This window comes from Rhinatrema bivittatum, chromosome 4 (genome assembly GCF_901001135.1).
Source record: "Rhinatrema bivittatum chromosome 4, aRhiBiv1.1, whole genome shotgun sequence".
Classification (NCBI taxonomy): Eukaryota; Metazoa; Chordata; class Amphibia; order Gymnophiona; family Rhinatrematidae; genus Rhinatrema; species Rhinatrema bivittatum.
Window position 1 is genome coordinate 120,942,871 of NC_042618.1, and position 17,688 is coordinate 120,960,558.

Here is a 17,688-nt window from a genome sequence, read left to right on the forward strand (position 1 = left end):
AGGGCTGCTGCTGCCAAACTGAAAGTAAACTGTGCAGCAACTGCTCAGACCTTCAGTCCTTAAGCCTCTTAAAGACAGTTGATTTCTGGCTTTCTAACTGGACTGTTTGCAAACAGCTGACAGCATAAAGCCCACAGCATGCTGCCTTTCTCTGTCCAGCCCAGCACTGCTTTCTGCAGCACAGCTACTGAGGTTACAGTCCCAACCACTGGCTTTTACAGTCCAGCAGCCAGGTAACTTTTAATTTAATGTTCTCTTTTTATTTTTAACCCTCTGGTTACATCTTCATCATAAATGGATCTCCAGCCCAGGGAAAAGCTTCTGATTGTACTGAATGTAGTCGTCGGCGGAGAATCAGAGATAATAGGAAAAGTGCGAAAATGATGATGAAAACACCGGGACATGCTGATGAACCTTTTAATGCATTAGCGAATCAGCAGCAAATCATTGAATCAGTGCCATCTTGTAGGATTATTAAACCTAAAAAAAACACCCTTTTCACAAAAGGCCTTGGATCTGCTGTTAGGTTTGCCCGCAGGGTTACCTGCCTCACTGTCCTTCCTTTATCTTTCAACAACAAGGGACAGTGTAACAACAGTTCAATGGCGAAACTTTGGACATGTAAATAATATGAATTTGCAATAAAATGTAGTGGGCGGAGACTTCACCCTGACAGAGGACAACCTGAAACTCCCACCAAGCAGGACTTCATGTACCAGAATCCCCCGCTTCATAAAGAATACAGCTATAGTTAGGACATTGAGAAACTCTCTGTCAGCACGTTTTCATTTTTGGCTTTCACTGTTCTCGCTGTTCTTATTGTCTGATAAGCTTTCACAGCTTGCCTGCCAAGTCTGTAACCTAGATTAGAACAATGAATGTATTATGAGTAGGGCAGTATTGCTAAAGACTCGCAAATTCCTTTCCAGAACTGCAAGTCCCGGCAGCCTCTCCTGCAGAACACAAGAGAAGTTGCACGAAAGTTCCAGACTGGAGAGGAGGAGGAGATCAGTAGCCCCTCAGCCGGAATATGCTTGCTCAGCAGTGTGTAGAACGCATGTGTGAAAGATAAGAAATGTGGAATGTATAAGAAGGTACTCCCTGCTTGGGAGGGGGGTGCAGTTTTGCTGAGCGATTCAGCTGCATCTATTTTTGCTGGCAAAAAGAATAAAAAAAACTTTTCCTTTCTCGGACCAAGTGCCTGGAGTCTTCTGTTTGTGCCTGCTCTTTGTACCCTATTACACTAATGCGAGTGTCACCAAACCAGGAAAGTGTAAGACCTCTCTGAACAGACACTTACACTTTCCTGGCTTGCTGACACTTGCATTAGTATTGCAAATTTCCATTACTTACACTTCCAAAGTTTCGCCATTGTACTGTTGTTACACTGTCCCTTGTTGTGAGGTTTTTATTCTCGTTGGACAGCTTGATTTGAGATTGCTGCCTTCAACTTTAACATGACAAATATGACTGGCACAGTGTATTATTATGAACACTAGCATTCTTGTTAATTTACAGAGTTTGTGAGTATTTCTGTGTGTTTGCCCATCATCTGCTAACTAAGGTCTTGATTTACTAAGGGCTACATATTCAAAAGCCATTTAGACGGATCACTCACAAGTGATCCGTCTACATGGGTTAAATGGCATATTGAGCCTATTATCCGGCTAAATTATAGCCGGAAATATTGTTATCCAGCTATAATTTAGTCAGATATGAAAGAGGTGTTTTGTGGGCATTCTAGGGAGAGGTCCCTTTATCCGGCTAACTTAGCTGAATATTGGATTGGCGCTGCTGAGGACGTCTCTAGGCAACTGCGATGGAATGCGCCTCCATCGTAGTTGCCTGACAATGGCAAAGGCGTCCCCAGAAGTGCCAGTCCCGGAGGCTACCGCGATCCTAGAGACCAACTTGAAATAAAAAGGTATGGGGAGAGGGGAAAAAGGGAAAGGATAGGGGTGGCTGGGGGGGGGGCGGGATAATCTGGAGGTCGCAATTTGGAAATTTTAAATTTATAAGGGAAAGTCAGAGCAAGGGGTGGGGGAGGGGCAGGGGGGACTCCTGGCAGCAAAGCCCCATAAGGCCTTAGCAACTCAGGTGGTGGGAGGGAGGCGAGGGATAGGCCATGATTTTTTTTTTAAGGGAGCATGATTTAACCAAATATATTCTTTTTTCGACTATATCTGGTTAAGTCCAAAGTTATACAGCTATCTATAGCCCAATAACTTTATACATAACCAGCGATATTCAAAAAGAATATCCTGATATGTTTAAAGTTATCCAGCTATGGTTAGTCGGATATCTTTAAGCAAGTATATTCAGCGGGACGTTTATCCCGCTGAATATAATATGGACTTGTCTATGGATGGCAGTAGCCCCTCAAAACAGCATGTGAGATCCCTGTTGATCTGCCATATTTGCTACTGTGCTGGGTAATTAATTGTGTAATAGCCATTAATGATATGGAATCCACTCATCTCTTTTGTACTCTTCTTCCTTCACTTCTGACTGTAACAGTACGTTTATCAGTTTTAATTCTTTTTCTGTTTACTGACACCTTCTGTTACGGACGTAGCAGTGGGCCGACCTGGCGGAGTGAGCTGGAAGAAGTGGAGAGCACTCCGCGGGGAAGTAGTAGGTCGGTAGGCGGTGTCGAGTCGTACGTAGAGCAGACATGTTCACCCTGGAAGCCCATGGACCCCCGAGAGGAGCTCGTGAGGTCCCGGACCGCTGGGACTTAGGAGATCACAAGAATCAGAGCAACGGCTTCACCCTGGAAGCTTGAGGACCCCCCGAGAGGAGCTCGTGAGGTCCCAGGCCGCTGGGACTTAGGAGAACGAGAGTGTGGATGAAGATGAGGCAGTCCGAGGTCGAGGCAGGTGGCAGGAACGGAAACCAAAAGCAAGCCGGAGTCGAAGCCAGAAAGACCAGCCAGGGATAATCAGGAACAGAGGGAGCAGGAAGCTTGGAAAATCTGGAACTGGAACAGGATACCAGAATCTGGAGCAGGACCACCGGGAGCAGGAGCAGGACAGGAACGCCAGGAGCTGGAGCAGGAGAGTCAGGAGCAGGAGCAGGAACAAGAACGCCAGGAACCGGAACAGGAACGCAACTAGTACTCGCTAGGAGGAACCTCGTTGCAAGGCAGTGAGTAGAAGCAGACGCCGGCTTTAAATACTAGCCGGCGTCTGATGTCATTTTTGTGGGCAGGCCGCGGTCTGGCGGGAAAAGCCCTTTAAATCGGCTTCCCCGCGCACGCATGTGCCTAGAGGGGGAGGAGCCGGATTCTGAGACGCCGCCGCGAGGAGGCCCGAACAGGCCCATCAAGCCACGCGTCCTGCAGCCGACCCTCCGGGAAGCCAGGGCAGGCCCGACGCTGCCGCCGTGGAGCCTGAGGTAAGGACCCGGTCGGAAGGCTTGCGACCGGCACCGCAACACCTTCAGTGCAGGGTTTTTTTTTTGTTTGTTTTTTTTTTTTATCTTCCAGGATTCTATTTTCAAAGGGATGTTCCCATGCCTGTGCTTTTGGCAAAAATCTTTTTGACAGCATCTGGGCCCCTTGTTTTCTCTTATCACTCTGAATTTGCTGCTCACCTATAGATCTGTCACATGAAATGTGGATGCAACATGCATTATATGATTGTGCTGTGTGCAATTTTAGATTTTTTTTTTTAAATACCAGCTATGTACATGGCATTGTACACAATTTAAACAGAATATCCCTTCTCCAAAGAGCTTACAGTCTACAATTGAGGGATATTAAGTGTCTCACTCATAGTCGTACAGTGAGTGGGGGAGAGGTGAATTGAATTAGATGATCCAGGGTCACACCTAATCTATACCTAGGCAAGGGTAAAGCTGTACTCATAGTCCTACTGGATATGAGTGCAGATTTCAACACCATTGACCATCATCTTCTGGTGAAATGACTAATTGACATTAACCATTACTTGTTCCATTCCATTCATTATTTTATACGCCATCTCTTCTCCAAGCTGAAGAGTCCTAACCTCTTTAGCCTTTCCTCATAGGACAATAGTTTCATCCCCTATATCATTTTGGTCACCCTTCTCTATACTTTCTCTAATTCCTCTATATCGTTTTTGAGATGTGGTGACCAGAACTGTTCCTCTTACAATTTCTCACAATTGTCTTGTGATTTAACAACTTTGAATAATTTTGTCTCATTGGCAAATTTCATCATCTCACTTGTTCCCATTTCCAGGTCATTTATAAATATATTAAAAAGCAGTGATAACAGAAGAGATCCCCGGGGAACTCCACTATTCATCTTTTCTTCATTGTGAACATTTTCCCTTTAGCCGTACTCTCTGTTCTCTATCTTTTAACCAGTTAGCGATCCACAATAGGACACTGCCCCCATAGCCATGACATTTCAATTTCCTAAGAAGTCTCTCTTGAGGAACTTTGTCAAATGATTTCTGGAAATCCAGATACACTATATCAACTGGCTCACCTTTATCCACATTTTTATGCAAATTGGTGAGGCAAGACCTCCTTTGGCTAAGTCCATGTTGACTTTGTCCCATTAAACTATGCCTATCTATATTTTCAGGAATTTTCTTCTTTATGACAGTTTCTTCCATTTTGCCTGGCATAGACATCAGACTCAGTGGTCGAAGTTTCCTGGATTACACCTTGTTCCCTTTTTAAAAACTGGCATTATATTGGCAACCCTTCAGTATTCAGATACCATAGGTGATTTTATGATAGTCTGCAAATTTCCAGTAGCAGGCCCTCAATTTCATTTCTCAGTTCTTTCAGCATTCTGGGATTGTACCATCTGGTCCGATGATTTGCTACTCTTTAGTTTGTCAGTGTGCCTAAGTACCTCACATTCAAAGCTCTCCGGTTGGACAGCCCATCCCGATCCTACATCCCTGGTCATGTACTTCGGATCTTCTTAGCTTGAACTATTATTAATAATCTCCTGATTTAAACAAATTAGGTTTGAAAGAACACAGATGACATTATCATACATAGCACTGAGCTTATGCAACTCCCTTCCCTTCATGCTTCGTTGCGAGAGGAATTATTCCATAATTCAGAGTCTTGGTTTGGGCTGTTATTTTTATGCTGAAAACATTCAGATTATTGCTGTATGGACCTTAAATCACAGGATTATATGATGAGCTTTACTAATTAAGAATGTAAGAACATGCCATACTGGGTCAGACCAAGGGTCCATCAAGCCCAGCATCCTATCTCCAACAGTGGCCAATCCAGGCCATAAGAACCTGGCAAGTACCCAAAAACTAAGTCTCACAGAGGTGCCAAACTGGCTTCATTTATCCAAACAGAAAGCTAACTCTGATTAAGTCAGAAGCAATATGGTTTACCAGGAAAAGAGATGTGACTGATCTCCCAGCCCCCTCGATATCTCCTAAATCCAGTTAAAAGAGATGGTTTCCACCCTGGGAATAAAACTTGGCTCATTGCTTAAACTTGAACCTCAAGTATCCAAACTTGTCCAGCACTCATAATTTTATTTAAGTTTTATTTGGTGCATGAGATTCTTTCTAGATGCCTCTGATCTTAAATCATTGACTTACTCACGTGTGTTGAACCAATTAGATTATTGTAATTCTCTGTTTCATGGTCTTTCTTCTCACCTAATCTACAGACTGGCAAAAGAAAATATGATCATATAACCCCTTTATTAGAAGAGCTCCATTGGTTATCAATCTCTCTCCATATCCAGTTTAAAACTGGCTGCCTTATATTCAAAGCTCTCCAGTTGGATAGCACATCTTACCTCTCTTATCTATTACTCCCCTACATCCCTGGTCGTGCACTTCGATTTTCTTAGCTTGAACTATTATTAATAGTCTCCTGATTTAAACAAATTAGGTTTGAAAGAACTCAGAAGATGATGTGTTCATACTTGGCACCCAGTTTATGGAATTCCCTTCCCTTCATGCTTCGTTATGAGAGGAATTATACCAAATTTAGGAAAGGTTTTATAACCCTACTGTTCTTCCAAGCATTACAAGGATTATTTTTCCATATTGCATTTAGCATTGTTACAAGAAGGGCTCTTTTAACTTTGATTTTTGCATGTGCATCAATCTCATTTATATTATTTGGTTTCTTAGTTTTTCTTTTACATATCATCTGCTGGTATTTTTAATAGTTTCTTTTAAATTGTCTGTTTTTATTGTTATGTTATGATTGATTTTATATGTTGATTATTTGTATTTATTTTAATTTTTTTATTGTATATTGCAGTGATTTTTACAGAAGAAATGTGATTCATCAAATCAAATAAACTATCTAATTAACAGCTCTGAGGTCTAATTACTGTCTGCGTGACATGCTGTCCATTGGTTGGTGAATAGCTCTGTTAAAGCAGACTATATTGGGCCTGTCATTTTTATGGATTTTATTCTGGAGGATTATTGATTTGCACTTGGACAGAATATGAGCCAGACAGATAGGGGATCCAAGATCTGCCAGTTCCATGTTGGCATCCACATAAAGGTGCAGTACAAAAGGGAACCTGACAACATCCTGATTTTCATGCATAGCATAACATTTCAAAAAAGAATAACTATCTCCCCTGATCATTACAAAAAACTTTTTTTTAAAGTCCGTGGTAATATGTTTACTTATCTGTAATGACCTTCATATATGGCATCATCATAAAATGTGCTGTTTGAAAACAAAATATTTTAACTCTGCCGTGATGTATAATCATAGGTCATTATACTTTTGTTAAAGTGATCATCGTGCGACCAATGTGATGAAAGAAATAATTCTTTGTGAACTCTTAAGAAAATATATATACTTTTTGTAAAATTCGTAATTCTTAATACTTAATTTCTTTGCAGGATTATTGAATGAAAAGGCTAAATAACAAATGTACTTAGCTGGCAGAACGTGACAGTCTTTAGCGAGAAAGATTCTCTGTAGACGAAAACGAAGATAACATCCGTATATTGATTCTGGTGTCCGACACGGTCTATGTTTCGGAAATCCTTCGTCATGGGGCAATGTAATATCACAGTGTCTGCCTGTACCGGTATCAATCCATTTCTGGATACATCCCCATTGCCCCATGACAAAGGATTTCCGAAACACGGACCGTGTCGGGCACCAGAATCAATATACGGATGTTGTCTTTGTTTTCGTCTACAGAGAACCTTTCTTGCTAAAAACTGAGGAGAGATATGACAGAGGTCTATAGAATAAGTAGAGTGGAATTGGTAAATGCTAATCAGATGTTTACTCTTTCAAAAAATAAAAAGACTAGGGGAATCCCGTGAAGTTACTAAGTAGCACATTTAAAACAAATCAGAGAAAATATTTTTTCACTCAACACACAACCAAGCTCTGGAATTTATTGTCTTAAGATGTTATAAAAGCAGTTAGTGTAGCTGAATTTTAAAAAGGCTTAAACAAGTTTCTGAAGAAAAAGTCCATAAACACTCATTAACCAGGTAGATTTGGGGAAAGCCATAGCTTATCCTTGAGTGTAGGCAGTATGAATTCTATCTACTATTTGGGATCCTGCCAGGTATTTGTGATTTGAATTGGCCACTGTTGGAAACAGGATACTGGGCTCGATGGACCCTTGGTCTGACCCAGTATGGCAGTGCTTATCCTCAGCATTCACATTTGGAAGTATTCACTTGTTTTTTGTAAAGTTAAAATAGTATGACCCCCAATTGTTTTTAAAGTGAAGGACCCAAATTTCAGAAGTTAAATAATTGCATCCTTTGATTTTTCAAGGTTTTTGCATGCTTCTCCGAAGCAGAGTAACATAAAGGTTAACGTAAGAACATAAGAAATTGCCATACTGGCTCATACCAAGGGTCCAGCAAGCCCAGCATCCTGTTTCCAACAGTGGCAACTCCAGGCTACAAGTACCTGGCAAGTACCCAAACACTAAGTAGATCCCATGCTACTGATGCCAATAATAGCAATGGCTATTCTCTAAGGGGCGGATTTTAAAAGGCGCGCGAATAGCCTACTTTTGTTTGCGCTCCAGGCGCAAACAAAAGTACGCTGGATTTTAGTAGATACGCGCGGAGCCGCGCGTATCTGCTAAAAACCTGGATCGGCGCGCGCAAGGCTATGGATTTTGTATAGCCGGCGCGCGCCGAGCCGCGCAGCCTACCCCCGTTCCCTCCAAGGCCGCTCCGAAATCGGAGCGGCCTCGGAGGAAACTTTCCTTTGCCCTCCCCCTCACCTTCCCCTCCCTTCCCCTACCTAACCCACCCACCCGGCCCTGTCTAAAACCCCCCCTTACCTTTGTTGGGGGATTTACGCCTCCCTCCGGGAGGCGTAAATCCCCACGCGCGAGCGGGCCTCCGCGCCGGGCCGCGACCTGGGGGCGGGTACGGAGGGCGCGGCCATGCCCCCGGACCGCCCCGGGCCGTAGCCACGCCCCCGTACCCGCCCCCAAAACGCTGCCGACACGCCCCCGAAACGCCGCGACGACCGGGCCCGCCCCCGACACGCCCCCGAAACGCCCCCGACACGCCCCCCTCGGAGAACCCCGGGACTTACGCGAGTCCCGGGGCTCTGCGCGCGCCGGGAGGCCTATGTAAAATAGGCTTCCCGGCGCGCAGGGCCCTGCTCGCGTAAATCCGCCCGGTTTTGGGCGGATTTACGCGAGCAGGGCTCTGAAAATCCGCCCCAAAGACAATTTGATTAATAGCAGTTAATGGACTTCTCCTCCAAGAACTTATACAAACCTATTTTAAACCCAGCTATACTAACTGCACCAATCACATCTTCTGGCATCAAATTCCAGAGCTTAATTGTACAATGAGTGAAAAAGAATTTTCTCCGATTAGTTTTAATTGTGCTACTTGCTAACCTCATGAAGTGCCCCACTAGTCCTTCTATTATCTGAAAGAGTAAATAACCAATTCACATTTACCTGTTCTAGACCTCTCATGATTTTAAAGACCTCTACCATATCCCACCTCAGCCGTCTCTTCTCCAAGCTGAACATCCCTAACCTCTTTAGCCTTTCCTCATAGGCTTAGAGCTTTTAGAGCTCCTGACCCTAAGATTTGGCAGACAAGGTAACCAGTATAACTGGATTACTAACTCTACAGAGTACCGTTATGAATTTAATTTATTTATTACTTGGATTTATTAATTGCCTTTTTGAATACAAAATTCACTCAAAGCGGTTTACATCATTTTAGAATAGCAGCATATATGCAGAGATTATTTGCAGCTATACCATAAAAGAGAGGTATAGAATACATTAGAATAGCAGCAAAAAATCAGTTTACAACATTGGCAAATAAAAAACATACCTTGTCACTAATATTAGCTAGATCAACAACATTAAGTTCTATCACCAGCATAGCAGACCTGCCAGTGACTAACTCTAAAAAATAAATACATCACACTGTTGCAAAAATATTAATTTGTAGCAGCATATTTAAGGCATTTGAGATGATGCCTAGCAGTTTCCCATAGTTAGCATCTTTGCATTCCAGATTGGGCATCAAAGACTTGGCAGAAGAGCCAGACTTTTATTTGCTTGCTGAAGCGGGAGGAGTCATACATTATTTGTCGGAGCTCCTTCGGGTTGCTGGGTCACTGTGTGACTCTTTGCTCTGCATGAAATTGCTCTGTCTCTCTTTCACAGCTCAAAGTGGCCAAGGCTAATGGCAACAGGACTTCCAGTTTTTCTTAAAATAGTGCATGAAGTTGCCCCAGTGTCTCAGTAGCAGCATTGCTGTGCATAGGGTGCCTGGTTTGATTCAAGGAACAGGTTCCCCACAACCCAGGTCAGCTGGGGCCGGAGATGCTTCAGAAGCAGCACGTATAGCCCACAGGAGACAAGGGAGTCACAGTTATCAACAAGGGCAGCATATATTGTCCATATTTAAAGTCCATGATACAGGGTTCTGGAAGGAGCCCTGATGCATGGCTCCCAGTCTCAGGACCCAGTGCTGCAATGATCAGTCGAGGAACAGCGGAGGTTTCCATTGATTTGCAGTAGGGTGGCTGCCCTGATTTACATAAATGGCAAGAGCAATAATGTCAGAGAAGCTTTCATATAATGCAGCTGTATGTGACTAGAAACTTGATGGGAGAGATGACATCAGTGGCACCTTGTTCTGAAAGCCGCAGCCTGCCCTCAACATGCTTGTGTCTGCTCTAAGATCAGGAGCCTATTGCCAACTATAAGTTAAAAAGAATCACCCTGGAGGCAAGTAGCTTAATTCAGCCACCAGACAGAAACACATTCTCGTTTGCTTCATCCACTGTTTATTTCTTTAAAATATGGGCAGCAGTGCTGCTTCTAAAGTCTCATCAGTCTACGAGATATGGACAGTGACACCGCCAGCAGAACACTTTCACCTGGCAAATGGAAGCTAAATCTGTACACCTCTGCCAAATGAAAGAGGCTAAAAGGGAGAGCTTACAATACCAGCTAGCCTGCTTCCTGGCTTCATTTATTCTTCTCTTGGTTTAATTCCAGGGTCTTTTTTTCTTTTTCATCCTAATATAATTATTTCTTATAATTTTTTGGGATAAAAGTTGTGCATTATTTTATCCAAATCCTCTATACGTTAAAAAAAAAATCTCCTTCCTTGAGTCCCTCCTTCAGTTGTTCATGCTTTTCTCAGATTCCTGCATAAGGTTCTTCGGACAATAATGAACTCCAATGATCACCTGCCAGCAGAAGGGATAAGATCCAAAACAGTGAGAGACTTTAGGCTTGCTTGGGACAGATAGAAAGTGGGAAGGGCAAGGCAGGGAGCTGACTGGAGCTTGAGTGGGGTCTGTGCAGGGCTGGGTTTAGATATCGGCAACATAGGTGCATCCTTAGGGTGCTAAATCCGGAATGCGATCAAAAGCTGGAACCCCACCATCTCCAGTTTATAGGGGGGACCGATGGAACTTTACCCACATCCCCTTCCTATGGGCATTGTAATCTTAAATCAAGTCCTAGCTCTGCCATGACACACTAGGTTGGGACAAATGGGCAGACTTGGCAGCCACAAGGTCCTTATCAGACAGCGCAACTATGCTTCAGTCAATACACCAGCACCTGATTTACTTCGATTTATAGCAGCAGGCATGGCTAAACGGGAGGCAGTTTCAAAAGCTCTACACGTCTTCCGAGAAAGGAAGCAGAAATCAGAGTACGAATGGAGAAACTTAATGATTTTGTTTATTTTAAACTGTGCGGTGAATTATCTAAAAGCATGTTTGTTTTTTTGCCAGGCCTGCTACTCTACGGGCCATAGAAATTCACAGAAAGCCACATAAATTAAAATAAAGTTCAGTTAATCCTTTACGCAAAGTTGTCCATTGCTGTTTCTCAAACCAGTGCCATGCCAAGCACTTTTTATAAGCAAAAGTTAAAATATAAAAGGTCCTTTCTTGCCAAGTTATGCTCCATGGTTTCTGGATTTATTTCTTATCTTCGAAGATAGAACCCTTTTGCGTAATGATTTGATAAAGCGTTTCCCTGAAGTGCTGGTCTCTGCTGAGCTGCTTGGCTGCCTCTTTCAGCTCTTCAAAGTTATCCACCTCTGCTGGAGAGACGATGAAGGACTGGGAGTGCCTCACTGGAACACAAAAGAGTTTCTGTGTCACACAAGAGGCAGTAGAATAATGTTTCCTCACTTTATCCCAATCTCCAAATGGGCCTACTGTTAGGTCAAATTCCATATTATTGCAGCTTATCAGCATGCTGAATCATGCACCTAATATTAATGAAAACTTTCAGGCCGATACAGTACAGTGCGCTCCGACAGAGCGCACTGTTAGCCTGCTATTGGACGCGCGTTTTCCCTTACCCCTTATTCAGTAAGGGGAGGAAAACGCGCGTCCAACCCGCGGCACCTAATAGCGCCCTCAACATGCAAATGCATGTTGAGGGCGCTATTAGGTATGCGCGCGGGATACAGAAAGTAAAATGTGCAGCCAAGCCGCACATTTTACTTTCAGAAATTAGCGCTGACCCAAAGGTCAGCGCTAATTTCTTCCGACACCGGGAAAGTGCACAGAAAAGCAGTAAAAACTGCTTTTCTGTGCACCCTCCGACTTAATATCATGGCGATATTAAGTCGGAGGTCCCGAAGAGTAAAAAAAAAAAAATTGAATTCGGCCCGCAGCTGTTGGGCTGAAAACCGGACGCTCAATTTTGCCGGCGTCCGGTTTCCGAGCCCGTGGCTGTCAGCGGGCTCAAGAACCGACGCCGGCAAAATTGAGCGTCGGCTGTCAAACTCACTGACAGCCGCCGCTCCTGTCAAAAAGGAGGCGCTAGGGATGCGCTAGTGTCCCTAGTGCCTCCTTTTGCCCGGATCTACCGCCAGGCCTAATTTAAATACTGCATCGCACGCACCGGCGAGTGGCCAGTGCGCGCGCCGGGAGAGCGGGCGTTCGCCCGCTCTCCTGCAGACTTTACTGTATCGGCCTGTTTGATAGCAAAGCTGATTTCAGAACTTTCAAACTGTGTTCAAGCTGCTTTCTGTCCAATATGTTATTTTGGGTCTGTGCTATAAACTGATCCTGTAACGGATCTCGGTACAGCAGAGTAATAGCTTCACTTTAATGGGATCCCTTCTCAGTAAAGTGAAGAAACTCTACAAAGTGGAGTGGAGTAGCCTAGTGGTCAGAGCAGCAGACTGATAACCAGCAAAGCCAATTGTGTCTGTAATAAGAGAGATCTACTTTGTACTTAAAAGGAAGACAAAAGCTATAATAGGAGCACACTTTTCAAAGGCATTTATACAGGTAAAGCAGTGCTTTACCTGCAGAACTCAATCTAGCCTGCACACATTTGTGCAGGCATGAATTCTATCAAGACTAGACTATTGTAATAGACTATTGTGATTTGCCATTAAAGACTCTTAGAAAAGTGCAGTTGATTCAGAATACCACAGCCAGGATAGTAACAGGAAGTAAGTATAGGGAGCACATGAGACCTGTATTAAACTCCCTCCTCTGGCTACCGATAAAGTCATGAGTTCAATTTAAAGTCTTAACCCTTACTTTTAAACTGTTAATGGGCCAAGAATCAAAGTACCTAGAGCAACAGCTAAATAGATATGCCCTGGGGAGGACTTTGAGATCTGCTACAGAAGTATGTCTAGTAGTCCCTCTAATGAGAGAAGCATGGTTGGTAAAGACAAGGAATAGAGCGTTCTCATGCACTGCACCATAGTTGTGCAATGCACTACCTAAAGAACTGCGATCAATAAGGAATTATTGAGTTTTCAAACGGGGTCTTAAGATCTGATTGTTTACTTTTTGCCTGGCATACCCAGAATAAGGAAGTCAGGTAAAGTGATAATATGTGATGAGGCGATGGATATATTTTGATGGTGAAATACCCAGAATAAGGAGTTCAGTATGTTAATAAAGATGAAATTTATCTGGGGTAACTGAGGGAAGAGAATGGGAAAAGTAGGTATAAGGTCAAGAAAATTTGAAGACTGTGCTTATGATTTTATTAAGTGGGAAGAGTAGCTATTTGGGATTGAATGGATGAAGGATGTAGGGGAGTATGATGATAAAATGTACATGGTATTTTTTATTGATGTACCATGCTTTGAACACCTTTGGTGGTAAAGGGTATAACAAATAAATATTGTTATTATTGACTGTGCCTATGAAAATGAATTCACCTGTGTGTTTGTACATTTATGTGTATTTTATTTTATTTATTTAATAATTTTTATATACCGACTTTTCATGCGAGCATATCAAATCGGTTTACAGTAGTTAGCAAATATTCGTTTAAAAATATTTGCATTTCCAAAAGAAGAAATGAAGTAGATACATAGTTTTATAATGTAAATAATAAAATAGTAAACTAAAATAGTAGGCTAAATAATCTTAAAATTTAAACAATTAGAGAGGCAGTGTAGAAAGAGTAGAGATAAAATAAAAAAATATATACATTACCTTGGTATAAAATCAATAATTTGAAATCATTATGTTAACAGCTCTTGGAAGGCTTGTTTAAAAAGCAAAGTTTTAATGCCTTTTTAAATAATTTGACGTCTGCTTCTATTCGTAATTCTGGTGGAATAGAGTTCCATAGTTGGGGCCCAGCAATAGAGATCGTTCTTTCTCTTACATTATTTAGATGCGCAATTTTGTGAGACGGAATTGGCAACATCCCTGTTCCGGTTAATCTAGTAATTCTTGAAGGGATGTGGAAATGAAGTGATGAGGTTAGCCATTCAATTTTTTCATTATAGAGGGTTTTATGAATTAGGGACAAGATTTTATGTTGGGCCCTGTATTTGACCGGTAGCCAGTGAAGTTCTTTCAATATTGGGGTGATATGTTCGGATCTTCTAGTTCCTGTCAAAAGTCTAGCTGATGAGTTCTGGAAATGTTCGCATACATTGGGAACTGGAATTTACATGTATACTTTTGACTTTCAAAAAGTATGTGTGTTAATTCTGCTAGAAAAAGGTCTTGCACAATAGCAGGTGCTAGTGGGTGCAGGCATTTTTTCTGATTCAATTTTCAAGGGGAGCTTTTTCCCCTTGAAAATTGCTGTAAAGTACTAATAGACTATACCCTTTCCCATTGCTCTCTAAAATGTTGTATGACACAAAGTCCCAGGAATAAGACCAAATGAGGACGTGATAAAATCTCAAAACAAACCAGTTGACATTTTGAAGAATTTAGCTGGAAGTGTTGTTTTAACATAATAAAAGAACAAACCCTCTCAGCCAGAAAGGTACAACCAGAAGAGAAAGCACCACCTACGGTCATTCCATGAAGAGCTGGGCTTCCGGCGCTGAAAGCGGCAGCTTTTGATGCGGCGTGTGGCAGCCTTGTGCATGTACACCGAATTCTTCATGATGACCGGCTTCTTGGCTTCGATCTCAGCATTGCAGATGCACTCCTCAAAGAACCCTGCACAAGTCCAAGGGTGGGGGGAGAGGGATGAAAAAGACAGGAAAGATTACCAACAGCCTCCATGCAGCATGGATTCAGCCCTAGTCACCCTGGCAGAGGTGAGGACTTCCCATGAAGCCAGAGCATTAGAGTGCAGCAAGGCACAGGACACTGGAATTCCTGCATCTAAGAAGGAAGGAAAAGTGGGTGTCCTCCGATAAATCAGCTGAAATGGAATAGACAGATTTAAACCAAGGGTTGAGCACTGCATTCACTTCAGTAGCACTATAGAAATGTTAAGTAGTAGCAGAGGTTCTCAGCAAGGGCTGCAAATAGATCTGGTTTTCAAGATATCACAACAACTATTCATCAACTCTATCGGCATATTGTGACAAAGTCCTAAATAACACATATGTCAGACAAAGGCTTGAAGAGGCTGTATTCCCTGAAATAGGGAAGGGTGAGAAAACCAAAGAAACAAACAGGGAATTGTTGTAACTAAGAAAAATACTCTCACTCCAGGGAGAAGCAAGTTGCTTCATAGATTGGATGTTTGTAAAGCACTTAAGTCTGAATAGGGTCCCTGAGGGTGTTGTCCTAGACAGGGGCTGGGGTAGGACTCCATGCCACCCACATTCAGGTGGTGCCAATAATTAGACAGCTATATAAAAACAGCTCAAGACAGAGATAAATTGTCAGAACTTGAGAAGACAAATTGCTGGAAAAAGAGCTGACAGGAGGGTGATTACAAATGCAGCAAACTCCCTAAGCCTAAGGTTTGCAAAGGCTCAATCTAGCTAAGAGGCCATGAGAGGATTAGCCTCTTATGCCGCAGAAACACTGTTTAACATTTTAATTCAGGTCCTGATGTAATAAGACATGTGTACAGAACTTCAGTTTACATTTTCTTTACTCAGGCGTGAAAAAAAGGTTAACTCCTGATGCAGTAAGCTAACAATATGCTAAAGCATTTGTGCCCTTACCTCAAGCCCGACGTGACTCCTTCCAAGGCTAGGGAAGGCCTCAAAATAGACATGTGGCAGGTCGCTGCACTTTGCCTGCCTCTGATGTTGCTGCTCCTGCTGATGCTGGCAAAGATCCTTGAGTCGTTGTGCGGCAGGTCGCCATGCTCAGCCTGCCTCTGACACCGCTGCCTCCCTGGGCCCCCCTAAGGCATGCGCACGCTTGACTTCGCTCCTCTTTAAAGGGTCTGCGGCGGGAACAGGCTAGCGGCTCCCATTGATGACATCAGTAGCATGGCCTATAAAAGGCCCCATTCAGCAGTTCTCCATGCCTCAACAATAGTCTACTACCTTGTGAGAGCTAGTTGCCTCTGCATGTTCCTGGTCTTTATTCCTGTGTTCCTGGTCTTTGTCTCGGCAGCCATGATCTTCTTCCCTGAGTTCTTGTCTTCATCTCATGGTCAGTCTTTAGTTCCTCATCTTCGGCCTTTGGTCAGTCTTCAGTTCTTCTGCGTCTTCTGTATCTTCCCCTGCCCGCCTATGTTCTTCCTTGCCTCCCTACCTGCCTTGCAGTCCTGCCTTCCTTCGGACAGGTCTCTGATTCTGATTTTGGCCTGCTTGACATTTGACGATGTTTGAATTCTGCCTGCCACTGACCAGTGCCTGATTTGGACTACGCTTGAACTCTGCCTGCCACTGACCACTACCTGATTCCTGACCATGTCTGAACGCCGCCTGCCTTGACCACTGCTTATCCCTGACTATGCCTGAACCCAGCCTGCCCAGACCCTGGCTGTCTGCGCGGACTTCCAGTTCATCAACAGAGGCCCACACCTAAGACCTGCCAGCCCCGGCACCCGAGGGCTCGACCTAAGGGGCATGAGGATGGTGTAGGTGAAGTTTCAGTTGGGCCTCTGCCACAGCCAGCTAATGGGGATCTGCAGGGTTCCTCCCTGCAGGTTGCGCCAACTTTACCTCGGTCCAAGGATCCATGCCCGCAACAACACTGGAGTTAAAAAACAAACAAACAAAAAAAACACGCTAATGCAAAAATGTGCACACAAAGGCATGCTTAGCATGCATAACTGTGTTTTCTGCACAGGAAACATCTTATGTGCACAAATCATGTTTTGTGTGTGTAAATCCCAAGTACAGGACCCCTGCCCCATGGACTCCAGGTTCAGCCCCAGGTACTACCACTAGCCCCAGAAACTTTACTCCACCCCTGACCAAGAGTTAAATTTCCAGATTTAAGAAAACATGAGTTAAGCCCCAAGCATCTCTCTGCTTTGAGGAGCAATAGCCAATACCTTGATTAATATAGGATTTGCATGGAGGAGCACTAACTTGTGTGCACAATTTTGTTCACGTTTGTGCACACATTTTTTGTGTGCTAAACTTCTTGTTAAATTGAGAGTAAAGTTGTATGCACAAAAAATATAAGGTGAATTTTCAAAGTGATAACACACACCAAAACCAGGAGATGGGCACACATCTTGCATATGTGCATGTTCACCCATTTTTATAAGCTGCCCACATGCATGCACAAGTAGCAATGCATGAATATCTCGCATTGGGAAAAAAAGGGGCAGAACTGAATGGGACATGGGCGTTACAGGGCAGGACCAAGAGATACGTGCATGTAGCTATGCGCCTGGGCGTGCATCCAGGTCCATTTCAGCATAAAGTGCTTCAGGGATCCTGGTTAACTGGAGGAGTGTAGAATAAAGAACCAGGGGGTTGTTGAGGACCTAGTTGTAGCCTGGGAAAACTGGAGAATGAACTACTAGTGAAACTGGTCATGTCCTGGATGCGCATATGTTACTCAATATCCTAACTTGCGCGTCTCAAAGCCAACATT

The 17,688-nt window shown here is 43.4% G+C and overlaps 1 protein-coding gene across 1 annotated transcript in view; it reads right to left on the reverse strand.

Annotated features, from left to right (window-relative positions):
• Window positions 1-9,143: 9,143 nt before the first annotated feature.
• PLEKHD1 (pleckstrin homology and coiled-coil domain containing D1) overlaps window positions 9,144-17,688 on the reverse strand; it is a 105,756-nt gene continuing 97,211 nt past the window's right edge. The window contains exons 12-13 of the mRNA XM_029598797.1: window positions 14,734-14,883; window positions 9,144-11,570 (exon numbers count right to left, since the gene is read on the reverse strand). Coding sequence (XP_029454657.1) covers window positions 11,413-11,570; window positions 14,734-14,883 — 308 coding nt within the window. The 3' untranslated portion in view covers window positions 9,144-11,412. The remainder of the gene's footprint in view (window positions 11,571-14,733; window positions 14,884-17,688) is intronic.